Source organism: Physella acuta, unplaced genomic scaffold (genome assembly GCF_028476545.2).
Source record: "Physella acuta isolate Inbredline_101_S28 unplaced genomic scaffold, ASM2847654v3 ptg000585l, whole genome shotgun sequence".
Lineage (NCBI taxonomy): Eukaryota > Metazoa > Mollusca > Gastropoda > Physidae > Physella > Physella acuta.
In genome coordinates this window covers 532,441-559,746 of record NW_026732104.1, presented here as the reverse complement: position 1 = coordinate 559,746, position 27,306 = coordinate 532,441, and the positions used below count along the sequence as shown (strand labels likewise).

At 33.8% G+C, this 27,306-nt stretch overlaps 2 protein-coding genes across 2 annotated transcripts; both read right to left on the bottom strand.

Moving 5' to 3' along the window:
- Positions 1-6,940: 6,940 nt before the first annotated feature.
- Positions 6,941-12,680, bottom strand: LOC131947155 (dnaJ homolog subfamily C member 22-like). Its single transcript, XM_059308268.1, is given in 6 exon segments — positions 6,941-7,602; positions 8,199-8,329; positions 8,332-8,682; positions 9,356-9,549; positions 9,845-10,085; positions 12,663-12,680. Coding segments are annotated over 5 exon segments (1,155 nt in total). The 5' UTR covers positions 10,060-10,085; positions 12,663-12,680; the 3' UTR covers positions 6,941-7,338.
- A 3,351-nt stretch (positions 12,681-16,031) lies between these two features.
- Positions 16,032-23,819, bottom strand: LOC131947151 (transcription initiation factor TFIID subunit 5). The gene is made up of 19 exons (XM_059308260.1): positions 23,677-23,819; positions 22,181-22,290; positions 22,009-22,087; positions 21,772-21,850; positions 21,418-21,541; positions 21,204-21,322; positions 20,849-20,926; positions 20,501-20,601; positions 20,077-20,168; positions 19,758-19,877; positions 19,405-19,550; positions 18,341-18,478; positions 18,109-18,190; positions 17,836-17,947; positions 17,496-17,609; positions 17,287-17,341; positions 16,973-17,095; positions 16,446-16,542; positions 16,032-16,347 (listed from the first exon to the last, which is right to left on the bottom strand). Exons 1-19 carry the CDS (start codon positions 23,797-23,799, stop codon positions 16,224-16,226), a joined length of 2,016 nt encoding a protein of 671 aa, XP_059164243.1. The 5' UTR covers positions 23,800-23,819; the 3' UTR covers positions 16,032-16,223.
- Between the last annotated feature and the right edge of the window lie 3,487 nt (positions 23,820-27,306).

The following is a 27,306-nucleotide window of genomic DNA, read 5'->3' as shown; positions in this document are numbered from 1 at the left end:
CAGACACTCGGGAAAAATTCTAGAAAAGACGGCTGCTGCATAGATACTTATCACTACAATGCCAATCCGACGAAACCATGAAACTCTGCGTTGATAAAAAGAAATTGATTGCGTACATTTATCTTTAATTTATATAAAAATCACGCACACACAAAACATGTACACACACACTCATATAATAGTCTATATATAGTAAATAGTTTATATATATATACAGAGGCGTAGCGAGGGGGGGGGGGGCGGGGGGTGCGGACCGCACCGGGTGACACCATTTAAGGGGGTGACACCAAGGCAAAAAATAGTAAAATATATAGAGAAAAATTTGAGGGGGGGGGGGTGAAAATCAAAAGTTCGAGGGGGGGTGCAAATCGAAAGTTCGAGGGGGGGGTGCAAATCGAAAATTTGTCCCCGGGAAGAGTCGCTACGCCTCTCGGGGGGGGGGGGGGAACACCATTAAGTGCCGCACCGGGTAACACCCGACCTCGCTACGCCACTGGCCTTTGGCCTGTTACATTAATGATTAATTAAAGTTAAATAGTTTATTAAGATCAAATCGACAGTTATTACACGTCGGTGTGGGTGACACCATGACGTAACCGCATTAACCATATAGAAACAATGCTACATCCAACTGTATTATTAACAGACTATAGATTAACATCGTTACTATTAAGTCTGCGTTAATTAAATGGGTGCGGCAAATATGTAAATTATAGGCCGACACAAACACACACACACACACACACACACACACATATATATATATATATATATATATATATATATATATATATATATATATATATATATATATATACATATATATGCATACATACTTTGTTTCTTGTGTATGTGTGTGTGTGTGGGGGGGGTGACACCACGAAGTGACGCACCGGGTGACACCCTACCTAGCCACGCCACTGTATATATATATATATATATATATATATATATATATATATATATATATATATATATATATATATATATATATATATATACTTACAATAATATAAGAAAACGCGGTAGAAAAGAAATAAGAGGTATTGACAATGACATAGAAGGGAAATAACCTTTTATTAGCAGAGTCACTCATACGTAACAGATGTGGCTGAGATTTTCTCTTGCTTTTAAATATTTGAGCTTAAAATCAATGAGGTTAGTTGACACGTTACACTTAATTGTGTGAGTGACCCACCATCCAACATTACATTTAACAACCAAGAAGAAGGATGAGGTTTACTAAATAAATTTGGGATGGTACCGCCATGGAGGCGGAGACGAGGAGGTGATACGCCTAAACTGAGAAAGTGATATTTTATTGAATGGCGTCACTAGTTGATAGAAACCCGGTGCTGTTCACATCTCCCGCAAGAAAAACAGGTTATATTAATTAATAATTTAATTACTTAGTGAGGGGAAGCTACTCATGAAACATAGGAATGAACCAAGGTTTGATATTGATTGATAGGCCTATAGTATATATAGCAATATAACGACTGCCGTCACAGATGGTAACTATAGATTGATTAGTTTTTTTAATTAGACTCGAGATATTCACGTTCTCTGTATGGGTAATAACGAAAAATTGAATAATTTTAGCCTTTTTTTTTTAGAAAACACAATGAGCTAGTAGTTGGCCTAAGAAATTCAGCAAAGCTTTAAAATATCAAGCACATCGTAAAATAAAGTGCTTTTAGGCCTACAACCCAACTATATAACCAGAGTTTCTTCCAGGCATCTCTTCGGGGGGGGGGGGGGGCGAAAACAAGGCTACCCCCCCCCCCCCGAACGAAATTAAATTTATATAGAAAATATATACTTTTAACAGTGTCCCCCCCCCCCCCCGTAGAAAGTCTACCGCCCCCCCCCCCCCCCCCCCACCGGAGAAAAAAGTCTGGAAGAAACACTGAATATAACTAAATAATTCCCTTCCTCCCCCCTCAATTGTTATGTAGACCAAAAGAAATGACGTAACATAGCTGCCGATAAAAATACAATAATATTCAAAGGAGTATTAATCGAGGTTTTAGTCGAGTTAATCATTAAAGAGGTAGCCTTAAGGATTTAGATCAGTATTTCTTCCAGACTTTTTTCTCCGGGGGGGGGGGGGGCACTTGAAATTTTCGGGGGGGGGGGGGGCGGTAGACTTTCTTTGGGTGGGGGGAGGTGGACACTGTTAAAAGTATATATTTTCTGTATAAATTATATAAATTTCATTTCGTTCGGGGGGGGGGGGGTCGAAGAGATGCCTGGAAGAAACTCTGATTTAGATTTACAACGTAAGTCTATTTCTCCCCCTCCCTCCTTCCCACCCCTCATTTTATGACATAATATTTGGATGACGATCCCTCACACAAAATTAAAATATTGCCCTGCTAAGCTAATAAAACGTTAATAATATTAATAGACTATAAATTTAATAACAAAGGCATTTCTCTCTGTGTGTAAAAACTAAATAAATTTATTTACCTGATATTATTATCAGGCATATCCCTTTCTAATTGGACACCTGCATTTAAAAACTGCTCTTGAGCCTGCCTTAGGTATCTTGGAATGTTCCACAGGTCACGAAGCCACCCAACACCAAAACCTCCAAATGTAACGAACCACACTACGGCGTGATTTACCCTACCTAAGTAGAGATGGTGAATACCAAAGAAGCCTACAAACAGCCACAGTGAATATGTCACAACGATGTTAGGCATCTTAGCCTATAGTTGGACAGTGACAGTAAAACAAAACACTAGATATGAAATCCACATAGATCTAGATCTACATTCGTGGAAGAAATATTGCTTGTGAATCGTTTTTATTCTGTGCGAAGGTAACCCGAAAAAAATATTTAAACGGGAAAATCCGTAATGAATAAACTAAAATAAAAGAAGGCCACGTACTTTATTTATAGGCCGAGAATCGAAATGTGGCCAGAAACGCCGGCTGATTTACATATATTTTTTCTTGATATGCTTGTTTCAGTTTTAAAACGCAAAATCTGGCAACTTCAGTTTCGTAGAATATTATTATTATTAATGTCAATAAAACCAGCTTAGTTTGTATTATTTCATCTAATTTAGGTAGATGGGGAATTCTAAAAAAACAAACAAAAAAAAAACGGTTGTCATCTTCTCACATTAAAGGATGGGATAAAACGTGTGTGTGTATGTTAATATGTGATAATTAAGCTATACGCAGCAGGTAGAAATATGGATAGTGTCAACAGACTGCAATAGTTGACTTTCTTATTTCGAATTAAATGTTAGATTAATTAAAATTTTAGGTGATATGTGCAATTAGTGACGTCATTTTAACATCAGGTCTTTTTTTCATGAAGACCTAAGGTGTCATCCATAAATATATGACGTCACGCCTTTTAAACGACTTTTACTCCCCCCTCCTCCATCTCATATCGTCACTAAAAAGCCAACACCCCTCCCTAAAATGACGCTACACCTCGAACTGCACCCCCCCCCCCTCAGAATTGTATTTTTTTTTTTAACGGTCAGTTTCTTTCTAAAATATTGACTGAGCTTAGAGGTGTCTATATTAAGACATTTTATTATTATTTACAAAAAGTTATTTAAAAATCGCGTAATAGTGGCTGAAATTAAGTTTCTATTAATACATTACTTTTTAAAAATGAAAAGAGTGACACTTCCCTCATCACAATTCGTCACAACGTTATGCCCCTCCCCATATGAGTGTGGGTTCCCAGAAAGATGCGCAAATGAAAAAAACGTAACAGAAAAAGCGCGCAAATATATGCGCAACGGAAAATAGCGTAAACAGAATAAAACGCAAACAGAAAAATGCGCAACTAGAAAAATGCCCAAACAGAAAAATGCGCACACATAAAACTGCGCTAAGAGAAAAATGCGCACACAGAAAAAGCAGAAACAGAAATTTGCGCATACAGAAAATGCGCAAAGAGAAAAGTGCTAAGACTACACCTACACCTACATTTACAGCTACACCAACACCTACTAACGGACTGAATGACCCATCCACACAACTTGGTTACCTGTCTATCTGTCCATACATTTAAATATCATGCAAATTCAATTGTCATTGGAATAACAATGTTCCGGTTAGCTAAAAGAGAGATGTGCTATTGCGCAAACAAATATCAGTATCTCCATTTGAACTTGTCGAAAAAACTAGCAGGATGGACGGATGGTTAGCTCATGTAATAACTTGCAGGGAACGCCACTAATGGGTGACTTCACTGTACTAGAGACCGCAGTCTGTGATGCAATTCTTGGGGGGGGGGGGGGGGGGGGGGGGGGAATGTTGTTCGAAGACTATCGTGATTTTGACCTAGATACACAGTGCCGGATTGACACATAGTTAAACTTCTTCAGTATTCTTATTTTCTTAGCCCCCCCCCCCCCCCCCCCCCCGCTGTAGAGAAACAGAAAGAGATGAGTGGATTGACGGACGTAATGAAAGAGACAGACAGGCGGGTGAGAGGGTCGGTCGGTCAGTCGACGGTCAGTGTAGGTGTGGATGTAGTCGTGCAAATCACGTTTGGTCATATCATCTGTGATTACACAGCCCTGGTTTACAAATTGGCTGTGGGCAAACCTTCGCTGTTGTCAATTTTCTGTTTGTGCATTTTTCTCTTTGCGCATTTTTTCGATGTGCGCAATCTTTCTTTGCGCTTTTTTCCGTTGCGCATCTTTCTGGTCACCATGAGTGTGACATCATGAATGGAAGATTTAAGACTTAAGACAATAAGAGCCTAGGAATAAAATCGCACAAACCTGTAAGTCATTTATTTTGTGAGAGATAATTTTTAATCTCCAATAGGTTTAAAACGTCTTTTTATTGATTTACTTTTTAATTAAAATATACCAGGTATTGGGAAAACATGGGTTTTATAGTTCAGCATAAAAAAACAAGTGGTTAAAGACATTTAATTTTAATAAAACAACAAACAACACAGCTATAACATTCTGCTTACACATCATCAGAAACAATTACAGACATCAAGCTAAAAAAAGTTTTAATTATGCTGTATTAAAGGAAACACAGTATATAATATATATATATATATCTTTTAATTAAAAATAAATTAGGAAATATCAGCAGTTTTAATTTTTTTGAAATACTGCATTATGTCGACAACTCACTTCAATTAAATACCTTGCATATTTGGATAAGGCACACTGTTTCCTGCAATAGTTCTATGTGATTTTTATAAATAATCTATTTAAAGCTTGGTTTTAAAAAATGTATATCACTAACTACAGCATTAAATAATATGCTAATATTAAGTTATGATCACACAGCTATTGTGGGGAGGGTAGAAAATTATTTTTTAACTTTTCATATCAGACCAAAATCCTAAGTAGAAACATTATTTACAGGATTAGTTTTCAAGAATGTTCACTAATAAAGTATCTGTTTTAATATAATTTAGTTATTGTATCATTGAATACAAAGTAAAAAAATCAACTTCAGACTAGCAGCGACATCAAATTTTGATATTCATGATATGTTAAATCACCATTTGAGATCATTTTGTGTTCTCGGTTTAGATTTCTATTAAAGTTAAATAACAAAATATAAACTAATCAGTACAATTTTAAAATAAGTAACAAATTACATTACATGGCAAACTTATTTAAAAATGAACTCTATGATAAATTCCTGATTTAGAATAACGTACAACACAGAGTATTGTTGACATGGAAATAAAGCTTTTACATATTATTTTCAGTGCATTTAAAAGCTTGTTATTGTAAAGGTTTTTACATTTGTTTTATTTTTAGCTTTTTAGTCATTCCTTTAAAATAAAGATTACACTACATAGTACACAGGCTATGACCAGAAGCGTAGCGAGGGGGGGAGTTGCGGACCGCACCGGGTGACACCAATTAGGGGGGTGACACCAAGGCAAAAAATAGCAAAATATATAGAGAAAAACTTGAGGGGGCGGGGGGTGCCAACCGAAAGTTTGAGGGGGGTGCAAATTGAAAGTTTAAGGGGGGGTGTGCAAATCAAAAGTTTTGAGGTGGGGGGGGGTGTAAATAAAAATTTGAAAGTTTGTCCCGGGAAGGGTTGCTACGCCTCTGGGGGGTGAAACCATTAAGTGCCGCACCGGGTGACACCCGACCTCGCTACACCACTGGCTATGACTAAAATATTTGAGTCAAAACCAAAACAGAGGCTTGTGATCTCTAATTGACAGTTATCTAACCTTACTTAGTTTGTGGTTAAAGCTAAGGCAAGAAATCAGCCAACCGTGACAAATAGTTCATTTTTGACAGTAAGCTTATAGAGTGTTCACTAGTATTTAATCTTGTTATCCAGTCATCTCCCTTTAAATTTGAAGTAGTTTTAATTTCTAATGACTAAATACATATCTACTTAAATTACAAAATATATATTCTTGTGTTGTCATTGAAGAAGAAGGTATCTGGAAGGTTTGAATGAAATTGCTGCATTAGAAGAACTGGGTCAAAATTAAGTTACACGATTTGCTACAAACCCACAAACAAACAAACTTGTTAAAAGGGAGATTACTCAGTGAGAAAAAGGATCAATAACCAAAAAAGATTTTGTACATTTTTTTGTAATCATTTTATGATTCCTTAAAACTATCATTCTAATGCAATCAAATAATCACTCCAAAATAAATATCATACACAGCTGTTTCGTAATATGAATCAATCATAATGAAGGCTTAAAAGGTTTATCAAGAAAAGTTGAGCTTTTGACAGCCATGATCATTTCAGGCATCTGCTGTTCAGATCTAACAAATGTCATTATTTGAACAACAAAATATCTCAAAAAGAAAAATCACTTTACCACAAATTTTAAATATGAGTATAATTATATAAAAAAATTTGAACAATTAACTGTAGTTTTTTATGACTATAATTTTTTATAAGAAAATAAAAAACAAAATATAAAGATTAGCTTAAATTAACAATTAGATCTATTCACTGTCAAATTTAGGAACAATACTGTGTTATGTTTTATCTTATAATAAAATAAGTTATGTTTAATTTCCATTAAATAATGGACATGCACAAATTAATGTAGATACTATAACAAAATTTAAAAGATAACATTATAATAAATAAAGTAATGCCTTTTTTGACTAGTTTTTATAATGCTTTTAAAACAAAATAATGTGTAAATAAAAACAACAGTAAAATCAATTATAGGCTTAACACATACAGTTTCCAAGAATATATTTTTAATCTTGTTCATACACCCAATGTGGCAATGACTTCAAATAAAAGGACCATTATTTTTTATCAAAGAGAGCATACTTATTAAATAAAGATAACTAGTAAATGCAGTAAAAGTTTAATCAATTAAATCCTGTTATAGATCCCTATCCTTCTTAAACCTATTTGAATTAAATGGATTGGTTTCACGACCTGCTGTTTCTGAGCGGCTGCTAAACTTAGCACGCCTGGCTTTGACTGTTGATAGTGTGTTACATGCTTCTTGTATTTCTATAAATTTGGTCTGAGCATATTCCTTATCTTTCTCTACTTTAAAACGATCAGGGTGGAATTCTCTGGACAATGTCCTGCAGCGTTTAGTTATCTCTTTCTGGCTTGTCCATTTGTCAATTCCAAGAACCTGGAAAATTAGATTGAAGATTGATTTCAAAACAGATATTTATTGCTACTAAAATATCAGACTATGATGTCCTCTATGTATGATGTTCATAAAACAACTGGAATTTAAGAATGGGTGAATCCCAATATACTAATTCCGTAGGTATTAGTATTTTTCTATATGGTTTATAATGTAACTATTAAGTATATGTGTCAAAAATTTTCTTTAAAAAATGGTGACATTTTAACATCAGCACTGAACTAAATTTTTAAGTTTGGGAAATTTGCTATAACTTTTTATAACATTACATTAAAAATTTACTAAATTTGGATTGAGAAAAACATGTTAGTCATCTCCCTTGATGAAGCTTGCACTGGAAATGGCTATGAACATGTAAAATTAATATCTCTAGAAAAAATATTTTATTAAATTGTGAAAAAAAAAACGTGATAAAGCTAAACTTATAAAGAAAGGTTATGCTAGAAAAGTAGTTGTTGATGAAGCTAAAAATGGGCTTAATTGTAATCTACCAGGATTTAAAATTAATTTCTAGTTATTCAATTTTAAAACAGAATAATTTTTTTTTTAAATACTAAAAATGGTGTAATAATACTTACACTGTAAGCATTGGTTTCTCCTGAAAAGTCAAAAAATTCTTTCGCATCAGAGTACATTCTGCTCCAGCCTGCATGTCTGTATACAAAGAATAATTTTCTAAGAGAATCCATTGTCCGTATCCAAGCAGGGACTTGAAAAAATTGGAAATGGCTTCTCGCAATGGTATTTTCTCCTCCCCTTCAATTATAATGTGGGCGTTGAAATACAAGCCATATCCCAGTAGAGATATCCATATCCCACAGGCAGCACAATACACACAGATATTGTAACAATGCTCTGTCTTTCTTTTGACACCATTTACTGTTCCTGGCTGTAACTGTCTCCAGCTTAATCCTCTAAGCCATGTTGATAATCCTGCAAAAACTGGTGCCAGTGATACACTTCCTCCTTCACTTATAACCCACGGCAAAGAGAAGATGCATCCAAAGAATGGGGTTTTTAGTGGTGTTTGTAACTCTCCTATATTAGCAACCAAATACACTCCTGTGGAATAAAAATAATATACACCAGGAATATTTTAGCATTCTCAGTTTTTTTCTTTTGTTTTTCAAATCTGTTTATGGTAGGCCATTTTGAACTTCACAGATAGTTGTCTGATTGCTGTTTAGATAGTGTAGTCAAGTTGTGAGATACACTTGTGCTACCCTGTAACATGAAGGAATTGGGTTCAGTTCCAGGGTTCATTCCCTGGATTTCCTCAGCCCACCTAGTTTTGTTAAGTACTTACACAGACAATGTTCCCTCTAAGGGGGAAAAAGCTAATGTGCAAAATGTATTTTCTGTGCGCGGTGTTCTACAAGGATGTATTTATTTTACAAAATCACTGTGCGGCAGCTCAAAACTACTGCGCTGCAGCGCAACAGCGCAGCTTAGAGGGAACATTATACACAGGGTATTTTAAGGCAGTTGAACTCTTCTTCATCTGCACTATGGACCATTAGTTCTAGAAGGAAAATTTACTCCTATACTAGTTGGTCTAAATTTTCTAGGGTTATAGTCACTATAACTATAAGTGCTCTAGCTTGTGCTCATAGATTTTTTTGTACCACAACTGCAAGGAGTAGTATGCTGTTTGTAATTTCTTCAGCATAAATAATTAATTAATAATTGCAAAACGCAAAACAACTGCAAATAGATGAGTTTACATACACCTTACCTACAACACCTCCTAGTATGTACAAAAGTTTAGATAATGCTCGACAGATGAAGTAATACACAGGGTATTTGGTGGCATCTTGTGATGTGTAATCAGGCACAACTCCAGACAATACAGCCCCTCCTACAAGTCCCATTGTGAAAATTCCAGCTAGACGAAACATACTGCATGATGGTGCTACATTTTGTGCAATTCTAGAAAATAAAATCATAGCAGGTGGTGAATTTCTAAAAATGCTGTGGTTTCTTTTTTTTTCAATAAGTTTTAATTTTTAAAGATATTATTATTTAGAAATAGGGATCATATAAATGTATATATTTCCATAAATATTGCTGGTATCATTATTAACTTATTGACAAGTAGGGCCTACTCTTGTTGTATCACTTAACATTGTGTGACAAAATCATCAATAAAAATGTTTAACTGTATGGTGAGAATGGACTATGGGATTATTCAAAACAAAGTCAATAGTTATACCATTTAGTTTACCTCTGAAGATGTTTCTTCTGGTAAGGACCACTTCCTGTGGCCCATTCTACATAGTGGGGAATGCGCCAAAAGTCTCTTAGCCAACCAATACCAAAACCACCACCAACAGTAGTGAACCACACAATGGCATGATTTAACCTGCCTAGGTAGAGGTGATGTATACCAAGCCAGCCAAAAAACAGCCACAGTATATATGTGACTTTCAGGCTAGCCATATTTTTGAAATTCTACACATCACAACCTGGTTTAAAAAAAATAAAGTTTGAGTATGTATATAGAATTAGCAAAACTTACAAGATAATTTAAATTTTATAGGTTAAACGATACAGATTTACAATAACATTTTAAAATTGTAGCCTGAAAACTGATAATTTTTAGGTAGGTCTACTACAAATAGTCTATATATATATAAATAAAAGTATGTGAGTTTGTTTGTCCTTTATGCATTACTACACCATTCATCCAATTGCCATGAAACTTTGAGGCTTGGTGCGATTTGGCACCCCAGGCTTTTCTGGAAGAGCTATGGCACCTACATTTGTTTTAAACAGTGCTATAGACTATGGATAAGATACGTTATTATAGTCATTCACTAAATTGAATCAGCCATGTCTGTAGGTGCCCCAGCAGGTTGTGATTTGGTGCCCCAGGTTATCTAGTGAGCACTACTGCACCTACCTTAGTTTTAAAGAGCACCCTACAATACTGACACAATGGCACACAACACTCATTGATTAAACTGAACCACGGACCATACACGACACCCCGATGGTAGTGTAATCAGGGGTTCATGAGAGCGCCCCTCTATGTCCCTGACACTTGGGCAGTCGCCAATGTGTGTTCTACCTCACTATTATGGAGAGTGATTTACGTATGCTCAAGGCTTTCATACAGCACGCCCTGGGGCATGCAGGCGGTAGTGTGGGCAAGGCGTTTCCCGTCAAATATGATCCAAAAATATTGCACAGGCATAATTTACATTTAAACAAATCCGTGCTAGAAAACGAGGTCACACAACTACGAATATAGGATTGGTAATGCAGTGATGAAACCCTCTGAAAATATTGTGTAAGACTTTCTTCTGAGACTGTGGCAACTCTTGAGGATGGGAAAGCTAAAATAATTAATAAGTAGGCCCATATTTAGTTATGGTATAGGTCTACTACAATATATATCTAGATCTTTCTTCTTCTTCGTTCTTAATTTTTAGTGTTGGAAGGGATCGAGCCTTATCTGCCAGAGGGTTTGAACTCGAGACTTTTTTTTTCGAATTTATCAACCATGAGCTTTTTTGCCGACTCTACCACGCCTCCATCACAATTAAGGATACGTGTCAACTGGTTATGCGCCATTGAGGCCATTGACTCTGATTTCAGAATGCTTTTCTTTTTGTATTTGCTTCCATAGCCTTTGTCCAACCAAGAACAAACTACAAGGCAGCAGTTGTTTAATTTTGAAGTTTATATCTAGATAATTTAAGCCTATTAAAAAACTATGCACTATAGGCCTATAATATATATTAAGCCTATATTTAACAATATAAATATTAAATAACTAGGCTTTAAAAAAATAGTCCTGAATAAATAAAAAAAACTAATAGGCCTATAAGTTTAAACTATAAGTTATTAGATCTAGTTAATTATTAGTTAACTTAATTAACAATTAACACTTGGTTAATATAAAACTAGGCCTATAAACAAACAGCAATGACCATGAGGCCATAGAGAAGGTGAGCCACAAGTGACTAACCTTAAATATTGAAATAATTAATAAATGTATGTTATGGTAATCATCTAAAAAAAATCTAATTTCATTAAATTTAAATTTTGATTCAATTCTGATCACTTGAAAAAAATTAAAATAGCTTCAATGTTTTCCTTACTTTATAACTTACTTAATTGTTAATTAATGAGGCATAGATCTAATTAATTTTTTAAAGAAGTAAAAACTATTATTAGGCCTAGTATTTTATTTTCACTTACTCTAGACTCTAGAGTAGTCTAGACTCTAGAGATATTCAGCATTCTAGATCTAGATTAATATTAATCTAGCTAGGCCTAATCATCAGCTAATGTATTTTGAACTATTTTATTAATATTTTGTAGATCTATGAAAGATGATAGATCTATGTATTATGTATGTAAGTTAAGTTACATGATTTATTGTTATTCAAGTTATTGTAAGATGTTACTTGTTAGAGTAGTTACTAGTTAGTAGAGTCATTTCATTAGAGTTAATGAATGTTAAGAAGACAATAAAAAAAACATTAAAATACGGTGATGCTAGATCTAGAGCTTTACCATTTTTTCTCTAAGTCCGCTCCATACTGTGAAGCAACGTGGCATTTTAATTTTCAAGGGATAGGCCCTAAGTCTAGTGTACAACTATTCCGCCGTAGGCAAATACACTTGGTTTTCTTTGCAACGCAGCATCTCTGAGCAGTTGCTAATTGAAACAAACCAGTTTCGCAGCAAAGGCATCCCCATCACTCGATTGCTTTATTATTATTTGGTTGTGATGTAGGCCTAGTCTAGACTTGTTCGGCTAATAAGCCCAACCTAACATTCCCAAGGTCTAAAACTAAATCAATAGATCTGGAATGTGTAGTGGTTCATTTCACTATCAAAACGCTTAAACTTAAACAAATTAAAACTAGATCTAGATCTACGTTTTTTTTTAAATTTTAAATGTTTTCTTTTGGAGATCGCGCACATATTATACAACAAACATGCATGAATCCGCCCCGAAGTAATAACTTGGATAACTTTATTTTTTAAAAGTCTATTAATTATATAAACAGTAAAGTAATGAGACATACGGTAATTTAAAAAAAATCCAACGATAAGTACTTCAAGTTGCAAGCCGCAAGGCTAAATTACCGTGTTGGCAAATACACGCATCTTGTGACGTAGGAACACGTGTTACTAGTGTTAGGTTGGCCTACACACTACAACTTGAACAAGCCGATTTATTTCCTATTTCTTCAATAACCTTTTATTTTTTTTCCTCAGACAGTGTCAGCGAGTGCTTATTTATTGAACAGCAACATAAATAAAACACGTAATTTTAGATCCCCCTCCCCATTTCGTAGCCCCCCCCCCCCCCACGACTCACCCGTTTAAAACTAAGACCTTTCCTCACCCAATATTTAATCTAAGAATATAAATTATTATTCTAAAAAAAATCATAGGCCTACGTGTGACAGATTGGCAATGTGTATATTTTTTGTTCACTTTTATTTTTCTTTAGGCCTATAACTGCAGCGATTTTTAGATCTAGATTTAATTTTTTTTTTGAAATTGATACATATATGTGTCCATGTTTGGTGGTGTAATTGGAGCGTCCCTTATGGCATTTCTCCCTTCTTGTTTAAAAATATGGAGGTAGTTTAGGCCTACATATCTTGATTCAGATTGTACCCTGTTGTTAGTACAGTAGAGTAGCGAGGGGGGGGGGGACATATGTCCCCGGGCGCCGACCTTAGGGGGCGCCAAAATGGGTTGGAAAAATAAATTGAAAGGTTGGGGGGGGGGGGGTGTAAATCGAAAGTATGAGGGGGTGCAAATCGAAATCTTGAAGGGGGGGGGGGATGCAAATCGAAAAGTTTGTCCCCGGGCGCCGGGAAGGGTCGCTACGCCTCTGTGTTAGTATGTAAAACGGTCTACGTAGAGTGTAGTTTGACCACTTAAGTACCTGTAGTCAGTGGCGTAGCCAGGATCGTCTCAAGGGGGGGGTTCCAATTTTTACCCGGGGACAAACTTTCGATTTGCACCCCCCCCCCCATCAAACTTTCGATTTGCACCCCCCCCCTCAAACTTTCGATTTGCACCCCCCCCCTCAAACTTTCGATTTGCACTTTTTATATATACTTTTTATATATACCGAGGGGTCTATGGGGGGGGTTATGACCCCCCCCTAACCCCCCCCCCCTGCCTACGCCACTGCCTGTAGTGTAAGCTCAATATTGACTTATAATTCTACTTGATATTAGTGAATGTAATATTAAACCAGCTTGAAATATTTATTATCAAGTCTACAGCCTACGCGTGATATACTGTTTTTTTAAAGGGGTTAAAAAAAGAAAAAGCCTACATTATGTAGTAAGTATAAGTCAACGCCAGGTGTAGTTAATCTATGGGAGACAACTTATCCACATAAATTGTTGCCCTTCCTTATCTGTTAGATATTGTGAACACAACATGTGCAGACAGTCCGCATTTAAGTTTAGGCCTACTAACGTATTTTTAAGGTTGTTTTTTTTAACTATGTTAAACTTATATGTTAATGAATACATACTTATAGTTACAATTTAAACGAAAGTATTAAGTAAACAACACCATAATTATTTAACTGCTATAGTTTCAAATAGTTCACATTTAAAAAAGAAAAGCTTTTTTAGACTTACCTACATGATTATGACTGACTTGCGTGTGATGCCAAAACTTCCTGACACATTTACTCTTGACACATTACTTAGGTCTACCACATGTAGGCCTATTGGCCCAAAATGTTTTTATTAAAAAAAAAGATAGCTCTCGCTGATTACGTATTGCTTTTTTTAAAATTATGAGATAGGCCTACCGCAACATTCCCCCCTCCCCATGAATTCTAATATTAGACCTAACGCGAAGTGAAAATTAGTTCTTAGTGTGCCACGTGGAAACACACGAGTGGACGCGGCTAAAACAATACGAGCAGAAAACATTGTTTTTTTCTCTAGTGACGTCTACATTCGAGCAGGTTCTTGTTTGGGCCAAAGTTAATGAGTCTCGAGTCATCATATCAGGCTACAGCTGTTTCATCGTTATGGCCACATAAAAACAGCGCTCCACACCTCTAGAGATCAAGTTCAGAGCAGAGGGGGTGGAGGAGGGAGTATAAATGAGGCGGGCAGGCGGTGTAATGTTGCTGATTGCAATCTGACGACTACTACAGCATACTTGCAGTAATTAGACATATGGAGGGGGGGGGGAGGCTACAATCGGTCGCTCTATTTACCGTAACATATCTGATACACCCTTCCCTCCCCTTTTTTAAAACAAGATAATAAAATTCATTGATACATGTCAGTTAAAACCACGAGTTTGTAAAATAAAAATATATAATTTATGAAATACCCAATAGCCTAATTTATTCAGTGTCCTGTATAGTGAGAGAGAAAAAGATAGCGTTGATTTCAGCCTGACCGAGTCCTAGGTGTTAAATCAGCTCTTAGTTTACATATAGTCACACCATCTGGTCAGTACACATACACGGGTCTACGCTGGGAAATGTGGAATTTACGTCTTTGGTAGCTGTAGTAATGGGTGGAGTTATTTTTATTAAACCTAAATACGCCGCAGGGCTTACTCTTTGGGTAAGTTTGATCACTCATCCACCCAGTTAATTACCTCTGTAGACCCCCCCCCCCCCCAAACAATAATTAAATATTAATGTAGAGTTAACAAGACATCAAGTTTAGGCCATCACAACCCTAATCAAATGGTAATGTAAGCTGATGTCTACTGTAATAAAAATGGCAAGGTGTAATGACATCAAGGGGGTGGAGGGTGGGGTAATTGACTGACGATAATGTCGTAGACCAGTGACAAACACACTGGGCAATATGAGTTTTAGTGATTATAAAATAACTCTGAGAATTGTATAAGTACAAAGAACAGGGATATTCTATGTTATTAATATTTTTGACGTCATGTTGCCTTGCCAACACCCTTGCCTTAGCAAACAATGAAGGTAAAAACTTGGTAACAAATACACCATGCTTCGATGGAAATCAACTATTTGGCTACTTGTTGTAGTTTACCCATGATTTCAACCAACATCTTGCCAAAACTTACCAAGCATGCGTATATATATATATATATATATATATATATATATATATATATATATATATATATATATATATATATATATATATATATATATATATATATGACATTTCTACACAAATACTGACAAAGAACAAAATATATATGTGCAAGCATAAGAGAGAACATAAAAACAAATCATAGAAAATATGAATCTGTATTTACATCAACATTATCAATATGTAAGTATTTACATGATAAAACAACATCAAATAAGGTACATATTTACAATCTTACATTCATGTAATAAAAAAAGCCAATAGTTCAATGACTATTCTATAGATCAACAGTGATGTGCATTAGTCCTCTGTGCAAAATCTTCTGAATGTTAAACTTTATACAAACCACTAGCTATAAAGATTTGTCTATTCAATATTCTTCAACGAAGGTATAAACCTACTTTTCCAGGTTGAAAAAAAAACAATGACTATAATTATTTCCACATGACTACAGTTTTTAAAAATTTACTTTTAAAATTAAATACTGAAAAACTTTCATGCGAACTGTTGCTAACTGGATGGTGCAATGAAAGGCCCACATCCAATGAGAAGATTGCGCCTAGTAAAATGTAACCCTAGTATAGTTGAACTTTTAGTCAGGTAAGTCCCCAATAGTAGGCTGGGACTATCATTCCTGAAGAAAGAAGACAACAAATACATAGAATCCTATTTGTAAGTATGGATAAATAAACACTGCTATAAAAAATATGTAAATTTTTCTTCAATACTTACACATTCACATTGCTTGGAATACTTGTATCTGTTTCAGTATCCTGTTCAGCTAATACTTTGTTTATATCCCATAACCTTATGCTGTCATCCAGGCCTCCTACAATACAATCATTAGTAGAATATAGTTTAAATTAACAGAAGATGATGATAGAGACATTTTTAATATGGATTGTGATAACTGCTGAATGACTCAGCCTAATGCAGAAGGAGCCAAATAAATGATTACTATAACTGTACATGTTGTTTCATGAAATATTTAACTAATTAGTTAACAATATATTCTTCTAAATCAGTACTGCGCAACAAGCCAGCTAAATTAGAGATTTTTAATTAGCAATTATTTGATTATTTTTAAATCTGATTGTAGTATTTCTTTGATTATATATAAATTACAAGATATTTTTAGAAGAAAATGAAACTAATTTTTTAAATTATAATTTTTATCTGGTAATCCCAAACTACTTTGTCACAGACAAATGCATATTTCTTATATAAACACAACAAAAATAAGGTGAGATTTCACCTACCTGAAGCTAGCATAGTACCATCCCTACTGAAGCAAATACAATACACAATGTTTGTATGACCTTTCAACTGTGCCACTAGAGTTCCAGTTGATAGGTCCCAAACTAGAACTAAGTTATCTGCTCCTGGTAAGATAATTAGGAGGAAAAAATATTGTTATCATAATTCAATTATCTAAAGCAGCCATAAGGTAATTAAAAAAAAAGAATGATTATTATGATTAAGAGATGCTACATCAGTAGACTCATGTATATTAATACCTTATTTAAGTATAAGCTATAAAGATATTTTGAGTGCAATACATTAATGTGTTTACCTGCACTAGCTAAATACCTGCCGTCTGGACTAAACTGTAGACAATGTATAGTTCCCTGGAATAATTAGGCAAACTTGAAAACTTGCAGGAATTTTCAATTTGATATTTTGAAAAGATTTAAAGATATTTTTTACATAATTAAAATATATTTTAAAGTTAGAAATAATATCAAAGTATTAACCAGTGTAATGCAAAAATGAATGTCCAACCTTATGACCAGTCATGACACGCACACAGCTGCCATTCAGCATATCCCACAACCTGACACTTTTGTCACTAGAGCCAGTAGCCACATAATTGGAGTTGGGATGGAACTGACAACACTGCGGTAAAATAAACCACAAAAAATACACTTCGGAAATCAAACACTAATACTTGTTAAAATAAATCTTTTGCTTATAATAAAAAAGAATTAAGAAAGATGTAAATCTAAGATAGTAACAGTAAAACTATCAGCAATATTAAAAAAATAAACAACCTATAAACAAATAATGACCCAACTAAATCAAAATATAATAATTCACAATTATGGTAAAAAATGTGATATACATCAACGTCAGCCAAATGTCCTGCAAATATCCTGAGTGGTTGATAGTGGTCAGTGGCCCAGACTCGAGCAGTCCTGTCATGACCAGCAGAGGCAAAATAGTAGCCATGAGGGCTGTCAAATGGTTAAAAAAGCTGTATAAGCATTACCAAATAAAAGAAGTATAGCTTGAATATTTAATATATTCTATACTCTCAAAAATCATTTTGTGATGTTTTATTGTAATGCTTAATAAAATAATGCTAATAAATGGTTGATTTAAAATTGTTTTATACCTAAACTTGACATCCCATACTGGAAAGTTATGCCCCTTGTAACAGACTAAGTTGGTCCAAACAAGAAGACTCCAAAGACGAACTAAAGGAAAAATGTTATTTGAGTTAATATGTATTAATGACCTTTTATGATGACCCATTAAAAATGTATTAACTTATAAAATAATGTAACAACCTCAAATAGGTAATTTTATCACTACGCTCGCTATAGGATAAGTTAAATTAAACTTACTTGTACCATCATCAGATGAAGACAGGAGGTAGGCCCGATCTGGACTAAAACTGACAGCATAGACACTGCCACTGTGACCAGCCAGCTTTTTATTGTCACTAGCTGTTCTCTCGTCAAATATTCTTTCCATAACATCATCTACAATAAAAAAAATTAGAATTTTGTTAATCTTCAGAAATGTTTTCTATTTAGTAAAGCATGTTATAAGCAGTAAAAGTAACAGCCCTGCTATAATCTACGTAACTACCTAAATTAAAAATTTATACATGTTTTCAAATGTGTATAAAGAAATTTTGATTACAGTCTACATTTTAACATCTATTTTCATTAAATTTGTATTGTTCAACATTTATAATTTATTAAATGCATACAATGATTAGAAAAAAAATTAGCAATTTACACATTTTTGTAGCATATATTTAGCTTAAAGCAGTTTAAAGAAGGGTGTACACACCAGCCTCCTTGTCATACATTTTTGTAGCATATATTTAACTTAAAACCGTATAAAGAAGGATGTACACACCAGCCTCCTTGTCATACATTTTTGTAGCATATATTTAACTTAAAGCTGTATAAAGAAGGGTGTACGCCAGCCTCCTATTCATACATTTTTGTAGCATATATTTAACTTAAAGCCGTATAAAGAAGGATGTACACACCTTGTCATACATTTTTGTAGCATATATTTAACTTAAAGCCGTATAAAGAAGGATGTACACCAGCCTCCTTGACATACATTTTTGTAGCATATATTTAACTTAAAGCCGAATAAAGAAGGGTGTACACACCAGCCTTCTTGTCATACATTTATGTAGCATATATTTAACTTAAAGCCGTATAAAGAAGGATGTACACACCAGCCTCCTTGTCATACATTTTTGTAGCATATATTTAACTTAAAGCTGTATAAAGAAGGATGTACACACCAGCCTCCTTGTCATACATTTATAAAGCATATATTTAACTTAAAGCTGTATAAAGAAGGATGTACACACCAGCCTCCTTGTCATACATTTATAAAGCATATATTTAACTTAAAGCTGTATAAAGAAGGATGTACACACCAGCCTCCTTGTCAATCATGTCCAAGTCATCTGGGTCTTTCATCTCCCTCAGCTTGTTTGGGGTCAGGGACCAGACCCTAACATTGCCGTCAGCAAAACCTGCAGCCATCATGCTAGAGTCATCTGTTACATCTACGCTAGTAACACTGGGTGAAAAAAACAAAGGCAGTTGTCTACACATTGTGATGGTCAACATCTTTTCAATTTTATGGTCAATTGTTTACAAAAATGAAAAATGTTTATTGACTATCATAGAGAAATATAATACTTTAATAAAAAATCGGCAGTTGGATTTTTACCAAATTGGTAAATATAATGAATTAGATTATTATAAATGTGGATTAATGAATTACCCTTGGTATGAATTAAGAAATGTGTAGAAACAAATGGATGGTAGATGACTATGGTCAAGTTTTGCCCTCTTCTTTGCTTCTCTGTATGAAAGAGCTCGCTCTCTGTGATCTTGGTCTTTGCTAAAACAAAATTAGTTGGGAGTTGCTTATTGTTGCAATGTGGGTGTGAGGTAGGGGTAGATTCTTGAATTCATATACCAATTAATCAACAAATATTTATATATAACAAAAAACCTAACATTTGTATTATAAAAAGACATTACCAAATTAAGATGAATCAAAACATAAGTATTAAAGACCAAACAAAAAATGTACTCACAGTTCTGGTAAAGGTATCCTAAACACAGGTGGAGCATTGGGGTCATTTTTAGATTTCTTCATCAACAATGGATCTTTCTTTGATTTCTTTTTCTGAAATATATTATTCCAAAATGAAATTTGGTTGAATAAAACATACCTGAACAGAAAGAAAAAAAGAATTTTTTTGTATGCATAAAAGATTACTTTTAACTACTCTTTTGCAGACAGTCCATTACTGTACATGTGTGATTTAAATCTGGTTTTGGTGGACATACAACCCAGGTGGCAAATTTTCAAAGAAAAAATTTAGTTGTACAACATAAGGTACATCTAGCCAAATATGTGTTTCTGGCAGTGACTGTTGTATGTTTGTAATTAGATATTGTTTCATTTTCTAAATTATCACACCATATTGGTGTTAGACAAAACAGTCTGGTTCATACTTTAGGCTTCTCATCACCATCTGCAGCTTCCTCTTCTTCGTCTAGCTGGATATTCAAGTCAGGTTCTTTCAACAATCCAAAGAATACTTTAGCTTTGTTGGCTACAGACACAAAAAATGGTATAAAGACAAACCGGTAAAGCAATGTGATTGAGAAATTAAATTTTTCATCTTCATATCAATTTAGAATACTTTTTTAAGCAGATGATATTATTTAGCGATTATTACATTTATTAGTTTAATAATAACATTCTATTGCATTCTTAATAGAAAAAAACACATATCTAACTTAAACATTATGGAGTACACATAGTTGCTAAAATATAGAAGAGCTAATTTTACACCTTACCATCTCTGTCTACCTCTCCAAGTAACCCTCCACTTGTAGCCTGTATTTGTTGGTGTGTACGAGGGACTCCGTCAAACACTGTATTTAAAAAAGTAAAGTTTAATAAACAAGTCAAAAATTAATAAACGCTGTATTTTAATCAAAAACAAATAAATCCAAGATATGATAATGCCAAATTAAAAAAAAAATCTATTATTATTTTCATTACTTAAGTTTTAAGGAATAAAATAATTTCAATATAACATTTTGCTATTTTCAAAATGCAACATTCACAGAGTAGGTTTATATCACCATTATTATTTACATTACAAGGTGATTGTTGTTACACTGCTTTCTTAACAAAAATGTTACTTGCCATCAATGAAAAGATGATCCTGAATAATTGTTAGCAACGGAGACAAGCGTTTTTCTTGTAAGTGTCTTTTGAGGTGTGTGTATGAGTCACGAGACATCCGTAAAACAAATTTACTTGTCCTGTTTGATGTAACACAATCACAATATATAACACTATATTCAAATATTCCTTGTATATATAATGACAGAGAGCTGTTTAAAAAAAAAAAACATACTTAAAGTTTTCCAAAAGTTGGTCCCCATTCATGTGTTCTTTCTTGCGGACAATGGCCAATTTGGCTAAGTCTTCATGATGGTGCTCTTCTTGATCTTGCCAGAATTTAGTATAAAACTCAGCAGCTGAAATTATCCATATCAATACAACAGTTTAAAAAACATTTGCTAACAATTTTGATACAAAAATTAATGATTTCATCTAAATTTTAAGAAGATCTATTATAACTGTATCATTGGTTATCCCTTCCCCACATTATTGTATGTAATTTTGCAAAAAAATGTTTAGCCTGTAAATGAGTTGTCATGATAAAGAGATAAAAGCAAAACAAAAAAATTCTTTAAAAAATATGTACCATTCCATTCATGATCATTGTACACCAATTCAAGATACATGTGTACAAATATTGGATACAAAATGATGGACAGTTCAACCTGTGAAGGAATGTTTTAAAATGTTAATTAAATTGGCTGACAAGACAGTCTTATTGCTTCAATATTTTTTTACATTAAACTAATGAATATATTACTACATGAAAAATGAAAGTGAGGTGAAAAAGAAACAATTAACATTTTGCTGGAAAAAGATTCACCTTGTGAACATCAAGGCAAGAGTCAATGAATGTTTTCAAATCATTGTATAGATCCTCATAGAGACTTGGATCATCATCACTAAAAAAAAAAAGAAGAGAAAATGCATTACCCATGAATCAACAGTAAATAAAAGAAAGTATGTGTCTATCAAAGTATAAAGTAGAGTCACACCTTTTGTATACAGCAGCTAATGCTTGTGAGACCTCTGTTTTTTTGTCATCTTCAGTTTTCAGATCATCATCAGAAACTTTAGCTTCTTGCTTGAGGAGATTTTCTGTCTCCTGTACAAATTATAGAATTATTTTTGTTTGTATCTCTTGTTTATAATAATGGAAAGCCTAAAAATTACCCTTCATTAACATGAAGTAAATCAAAGACAGGAAATCATAAAGCCATCTTGACAAAGTCACCAAGCAACAGAATCACATCTACAGTAGAGGTCCACTATGTTTAAGTCTAAGCTAACCTAAAAAGGACAGGTATGTCTTCTTATATTTCACTCTACTTCTTTAGGCCAAAATTTACACTTAAGACTAAAACATGAATGAAATATAATTTAATGAAATCTCATAGGTCAATATATTAATTAACTATTTTAGCCTAACCTTTCAACTTTTATTTTAAACTAAGAAAATTAATTTTTTGTCACTTAGAACCTGACTAGAGAATCAATAGTGACAGCCAGAAAACTTGTTTAATTTGTCTATTAATTCTCAATCTTAGTCAGTGTCCAACACAATGGGGAAAACAACAACTGTCATTGTGAATGGAAAAATAAAAACAGTTTACCGTCTCTCTTTATTATTATCTATTACTAATATTAGGCCTAAATAGAATAAATTAATATTAGGCTGATTCTACCCAGAGAAGATGCGCATATCTTCTAAACAGTGCTACAGTGACCTGGTTCTTCTTGTTATCTAAATGTTTGTTGTTCATGTGTATGAGTTGTCCTGATGGGATTAACATAATAAAACTTTAAAACTTGTTTTTGATGGCACTGCACATGCATGAGTTTACAACCGCAGAACCCTAGCCCTAACCCTAGTCATAACGCTAGCTCAGCTATTAGGTCACTACCTTTTGCTGACCAAGTGGATACGCTGAGGCGAAAAATCTTTGGATGATTATAGATACCGGTGTCCGATAATATCGTCTTTAAAAAAGGGGTGTTGGGTTGTTAGTAGTATTGTAATCTCGACTAATTTTATGGTTAGAAATTAGGGTTAGGCGTATAGTAGGACCAGGGTTGGGGTTAATACCGTTAGTGTTAGGGACAGGGTTAGCATTGACATTAGCCAGCCATGTGTGCATCTAGTTAACCAGTAACCTAACACCCCTTTTTTAGAATAAGATTCCATTATCGGACACAGGTGTAAACATTCTCCCAAATCTTTTTCCGTTACTTCATTTTGTTTTTTCTGCCAGCCAGCCAAGGCGGCAAAAGCTTTTGTCTTACGGCTGGACTACTGGACTAGATCTAACTTGTTTTTGTTCTCTAGCTAGATCTAGTTACTGTGAATAGTGTAAATATCTAGTCTAGCTACTTTTAGCTAGGCTAGGCCTCCACTCTCCACTCCAGGTTTGGGATGCTAGCGGCAGGTCGAAAATGAGATCGTGAACTTGAAAAAAACAAGATCTAGATTGGGCTAATGATTTGTTCTTACCTTCAAATTATGCTTCTTTAAAAACTGGAGCACTGCGAGCAAAGTCTGTTTATCGTATTTACATGAATTTTCAGCGTCTTCGGGCTCTTGCTTAACAACAACAGTTGCATTGGAGTCAGACATGTTTAGAAGCTGTCATTAGTTTCCGGATCATAGTTTTTACTTTTCTCTCAGTAAAAACAAATCATCAACTAGGCATAGGCTAGCAAATCTAAACAGAATAATAATCTATATAAAATCTAGATCTAGAAATACTAGATCTAGATCTAGAATTTATAATAAAAAAAGCCCAAAAACTCAATTTAAATTACATATTATTTGTTGTTTTTTAAAATTGTTTTACATTTTCCAAAGGCGTCCCGAGGCGGGGGCGGGGCGGGGGTGGCAAAGTAATTTACTAGCCATATCGATTTTAAACAGAACACAACAACATCAACAAGATATCCCAAAATAATCCTCATTTGTCACTATTATCTCCACTCCTTCAGGCATTCATGGTTTTACGTTGCAATACATTTTTGAATACGGGATAGATTTGGGGGTCATCTATAAATGACGTCACACGTCGTCACAAAAAGCCAGACCCCCCAAAAAGTGACGTCACACCTCAGCCTACACCCCCCCTCAAAATTGCTGTTAAATTTTTCTTAAAGCATAGAAATTTTTCCAAGATCTTGTCAGAACTCTGTCAACATAGAGTATTTTGATCAATTCCTATTACAATTTATTAAAACCGTTTTCTAAAACTCGAAATAACGGCGATATAACTCGTTTTCTAACATTGCTTTTTTTATAATGCAAAAGTGTGACGTCACACTATCTGACCCCCCCCCCCCCCCATCACACACCGTCACAAAATTACGGACCCCCTCTCCCCTACGAGTGTGGCGTCAATTATGGACGACTCTTAACTGAAGACTGTATCAGTTTAAAAAAAAAATAGGCCATGCCATATATTCGTGCAAATTAAGGTCTACACATTAGAAGACCTTATGATATATATATTCTATAGGGTACACAGTACATATGTTTTTGGCATATGCCTTTGTATGTAGGCTAGGTAGCCAATAGGGACCATACGCTGACTATAGCCTATAGGGCTGGTAAGTAGGTCAATAAACAGTTCTATGGCTCATGCAGGTTTTATTGAGCCGTAGAACTGGTTGGTGACCTACTTACCAACCCTATAGGTAACTCATCACGGGTTTATATTACCCCCCACTATCATCTTCGTAGATCTAGTCTCTAGTTTGTTTACATTTGGTGAAGGCCTGCTATTTTTAACTTTCTTCAATTATTGTTGGTTAAAAATAAAAAGTGAGTATTAGTCAACTGAGCAGAATTCTTGCGTGTAGAAATGTTTTTGGTGTCAAAATTGCATTTCACATAACTCAAAGTGGGCCGAGACAACAGAACTTAAACTAGCTTGGCTGCTGAAGAAGTAGGATCAACAGAAGATCTAAAATCTATAGATCAAGTACTGCAGAGTTTCATAGCAGATACCAGTGCTCTGGCCTTGTCAGTTAATTCTTATTGACAAGATATGAAGATAAGTCATAATTCTTTACTGATTTTGTTCATATAGTTATGTGGTAATAGCTAGCCGTATACTGAAAATAGTAATACAGTAGTATATAGGCTACAGTTGTACAAATAGTGTAAAGAGTAGCCTAAGCCTTTAGGCTACTTTATAAGAATTATAAATATAATCTTAATTTTAACATTTCTTTTCTCTGTCACAATGTTAAAAAGAACCTGTCAGTTATATTGAAGGTTAAATGAGGCTTTGCTTTTATCATTGATCATTGATTTTTTATAATCTGTGAATGGACACAAGCGAGAAAAGTCTCAAAGGTATTTGAGAGGTGTATAAATTAATTTAAAATTCTTGCACGGCGTAGTTACAATTAATATGGTTATAACATCCTGTCTGTCTGGTTTTTTTCGGACTTTACTAAAGATTGGACGTATTTGATGTTTTTAATATTTTCGGTAACTAAATAAAAATTAAAAAAAAAGCAAAAACAATTTGGTTTTCACGTGTAATGGCGACATAAACAATGGCATCCTGCTATTGGATAGGCCGACAAAAATTTTATTGTACACATTGTAAGCTAAAAATAGAAAACTAGGTCATGGGGTTTTTAATTTGCATTGTTATTTAAAAACTTGATCTGCAAAGTTTTGTAAACAAATAATTATCGATCACTAAGTTACTGTACAGCCAATCAATATTTGTCTTACGAAAGTGAAACATCCGGTTATAACTTAGGCTTGATGAAAATAAATAGAAATGTAGCCTTAAACTCAACAAATTATTTTCTAGTTCTCTGGATTTGCAACTTTTATAGCATTTATTCTAAAAATATAAAATTTCTAAATTAATTTTAGGCTTAAGTTTTTATTTTTTATTTTTTTTTACGGTCTAAATCTAAAAAGCACGTTTTTATTCCATGACAACAACACTATGGAAGGAATCTCGTCAACTCGCTTGTCTCCATTCCATTAGTGTTATTAAAATTGTAAAAATATGGTTATGGCCCTCTTAGTCTACTTGTCTAATGAATCATTAAAAAAACCTTTATCAACAGGTTATTGTTTTTATATCATTCACAACTTAAGTTTAACAATTTAAGTAAACATATTGCATTATTTTTTTTTCAGCTTAAGTAGGTTACTTTGATACATCAGCATATTGTTAATACTTAATACTTGACTTTCTTGACTTCTTCCTTTGTGGTCCCATTGGGAGCAAAGGGCTGCAATCACACCTGTATATTCTATATAGAAGACCTATTAATAAATTATTCTATTTAAATTTAATTCTAATCACACTTTTAAATGATTGCATTTCTGTAGTATTATATAGATCTAAATCAAATGATCTAAAACTAAAATATTAACATTCATAACGTATTGATATTATTATTTAAAATGTCTCAAACATATGTGCATGTTATAGCTTTTATTGGTTTTATTTAAAGGTGTACACTCATACTTCTAGATCTAGTGTGACAGGTCTGTTAATTAGATATACATTTTGCTTGCTTTACTTTCATAATCTTTTGACAGTTTTATTCAGTGCTGGCTTCTCATTGCTAGTCAGTAGACCTGTTTAGCTGTAATGTAATTGTTTATTTTTAAAACCTTTCTTTTTACAATTTTCTACATTAATCTCAATTATGCGTTCTCCAGCTCAAATTCAATCTGGATCTACTTTTTAAAAATGTGCTAATAAATTTACTAACACATATTGTACTGTTTTTTGTTTTTTTTTCATAAAGGGTTTTAGATCTATTTGTTGAGGTACACATTCTCTTTAAAAAATGTTACTTAGAAATGCTATTCTTTTAAGCTTTTAAGTGTTAATAATTTTATCTTACTTGTTTATGTGTTGAGTCTGATTATTGCAAGCACATTATCCAGTGATGTGTTCTCTTCAAACTCTAAAACATTTTTACTTTTGTCTCAGCTTTACTAAAAAAAACTATTGCTTGCATGTAATGAATTCATGAACTTATTAAAGGCTTTATAAATAGAAAATATTAATTCTTACAGCATTATTTATTGAATATATATACATATATATATATATTATCAAAAATTTAACGCATTTAACTAATTTATCTA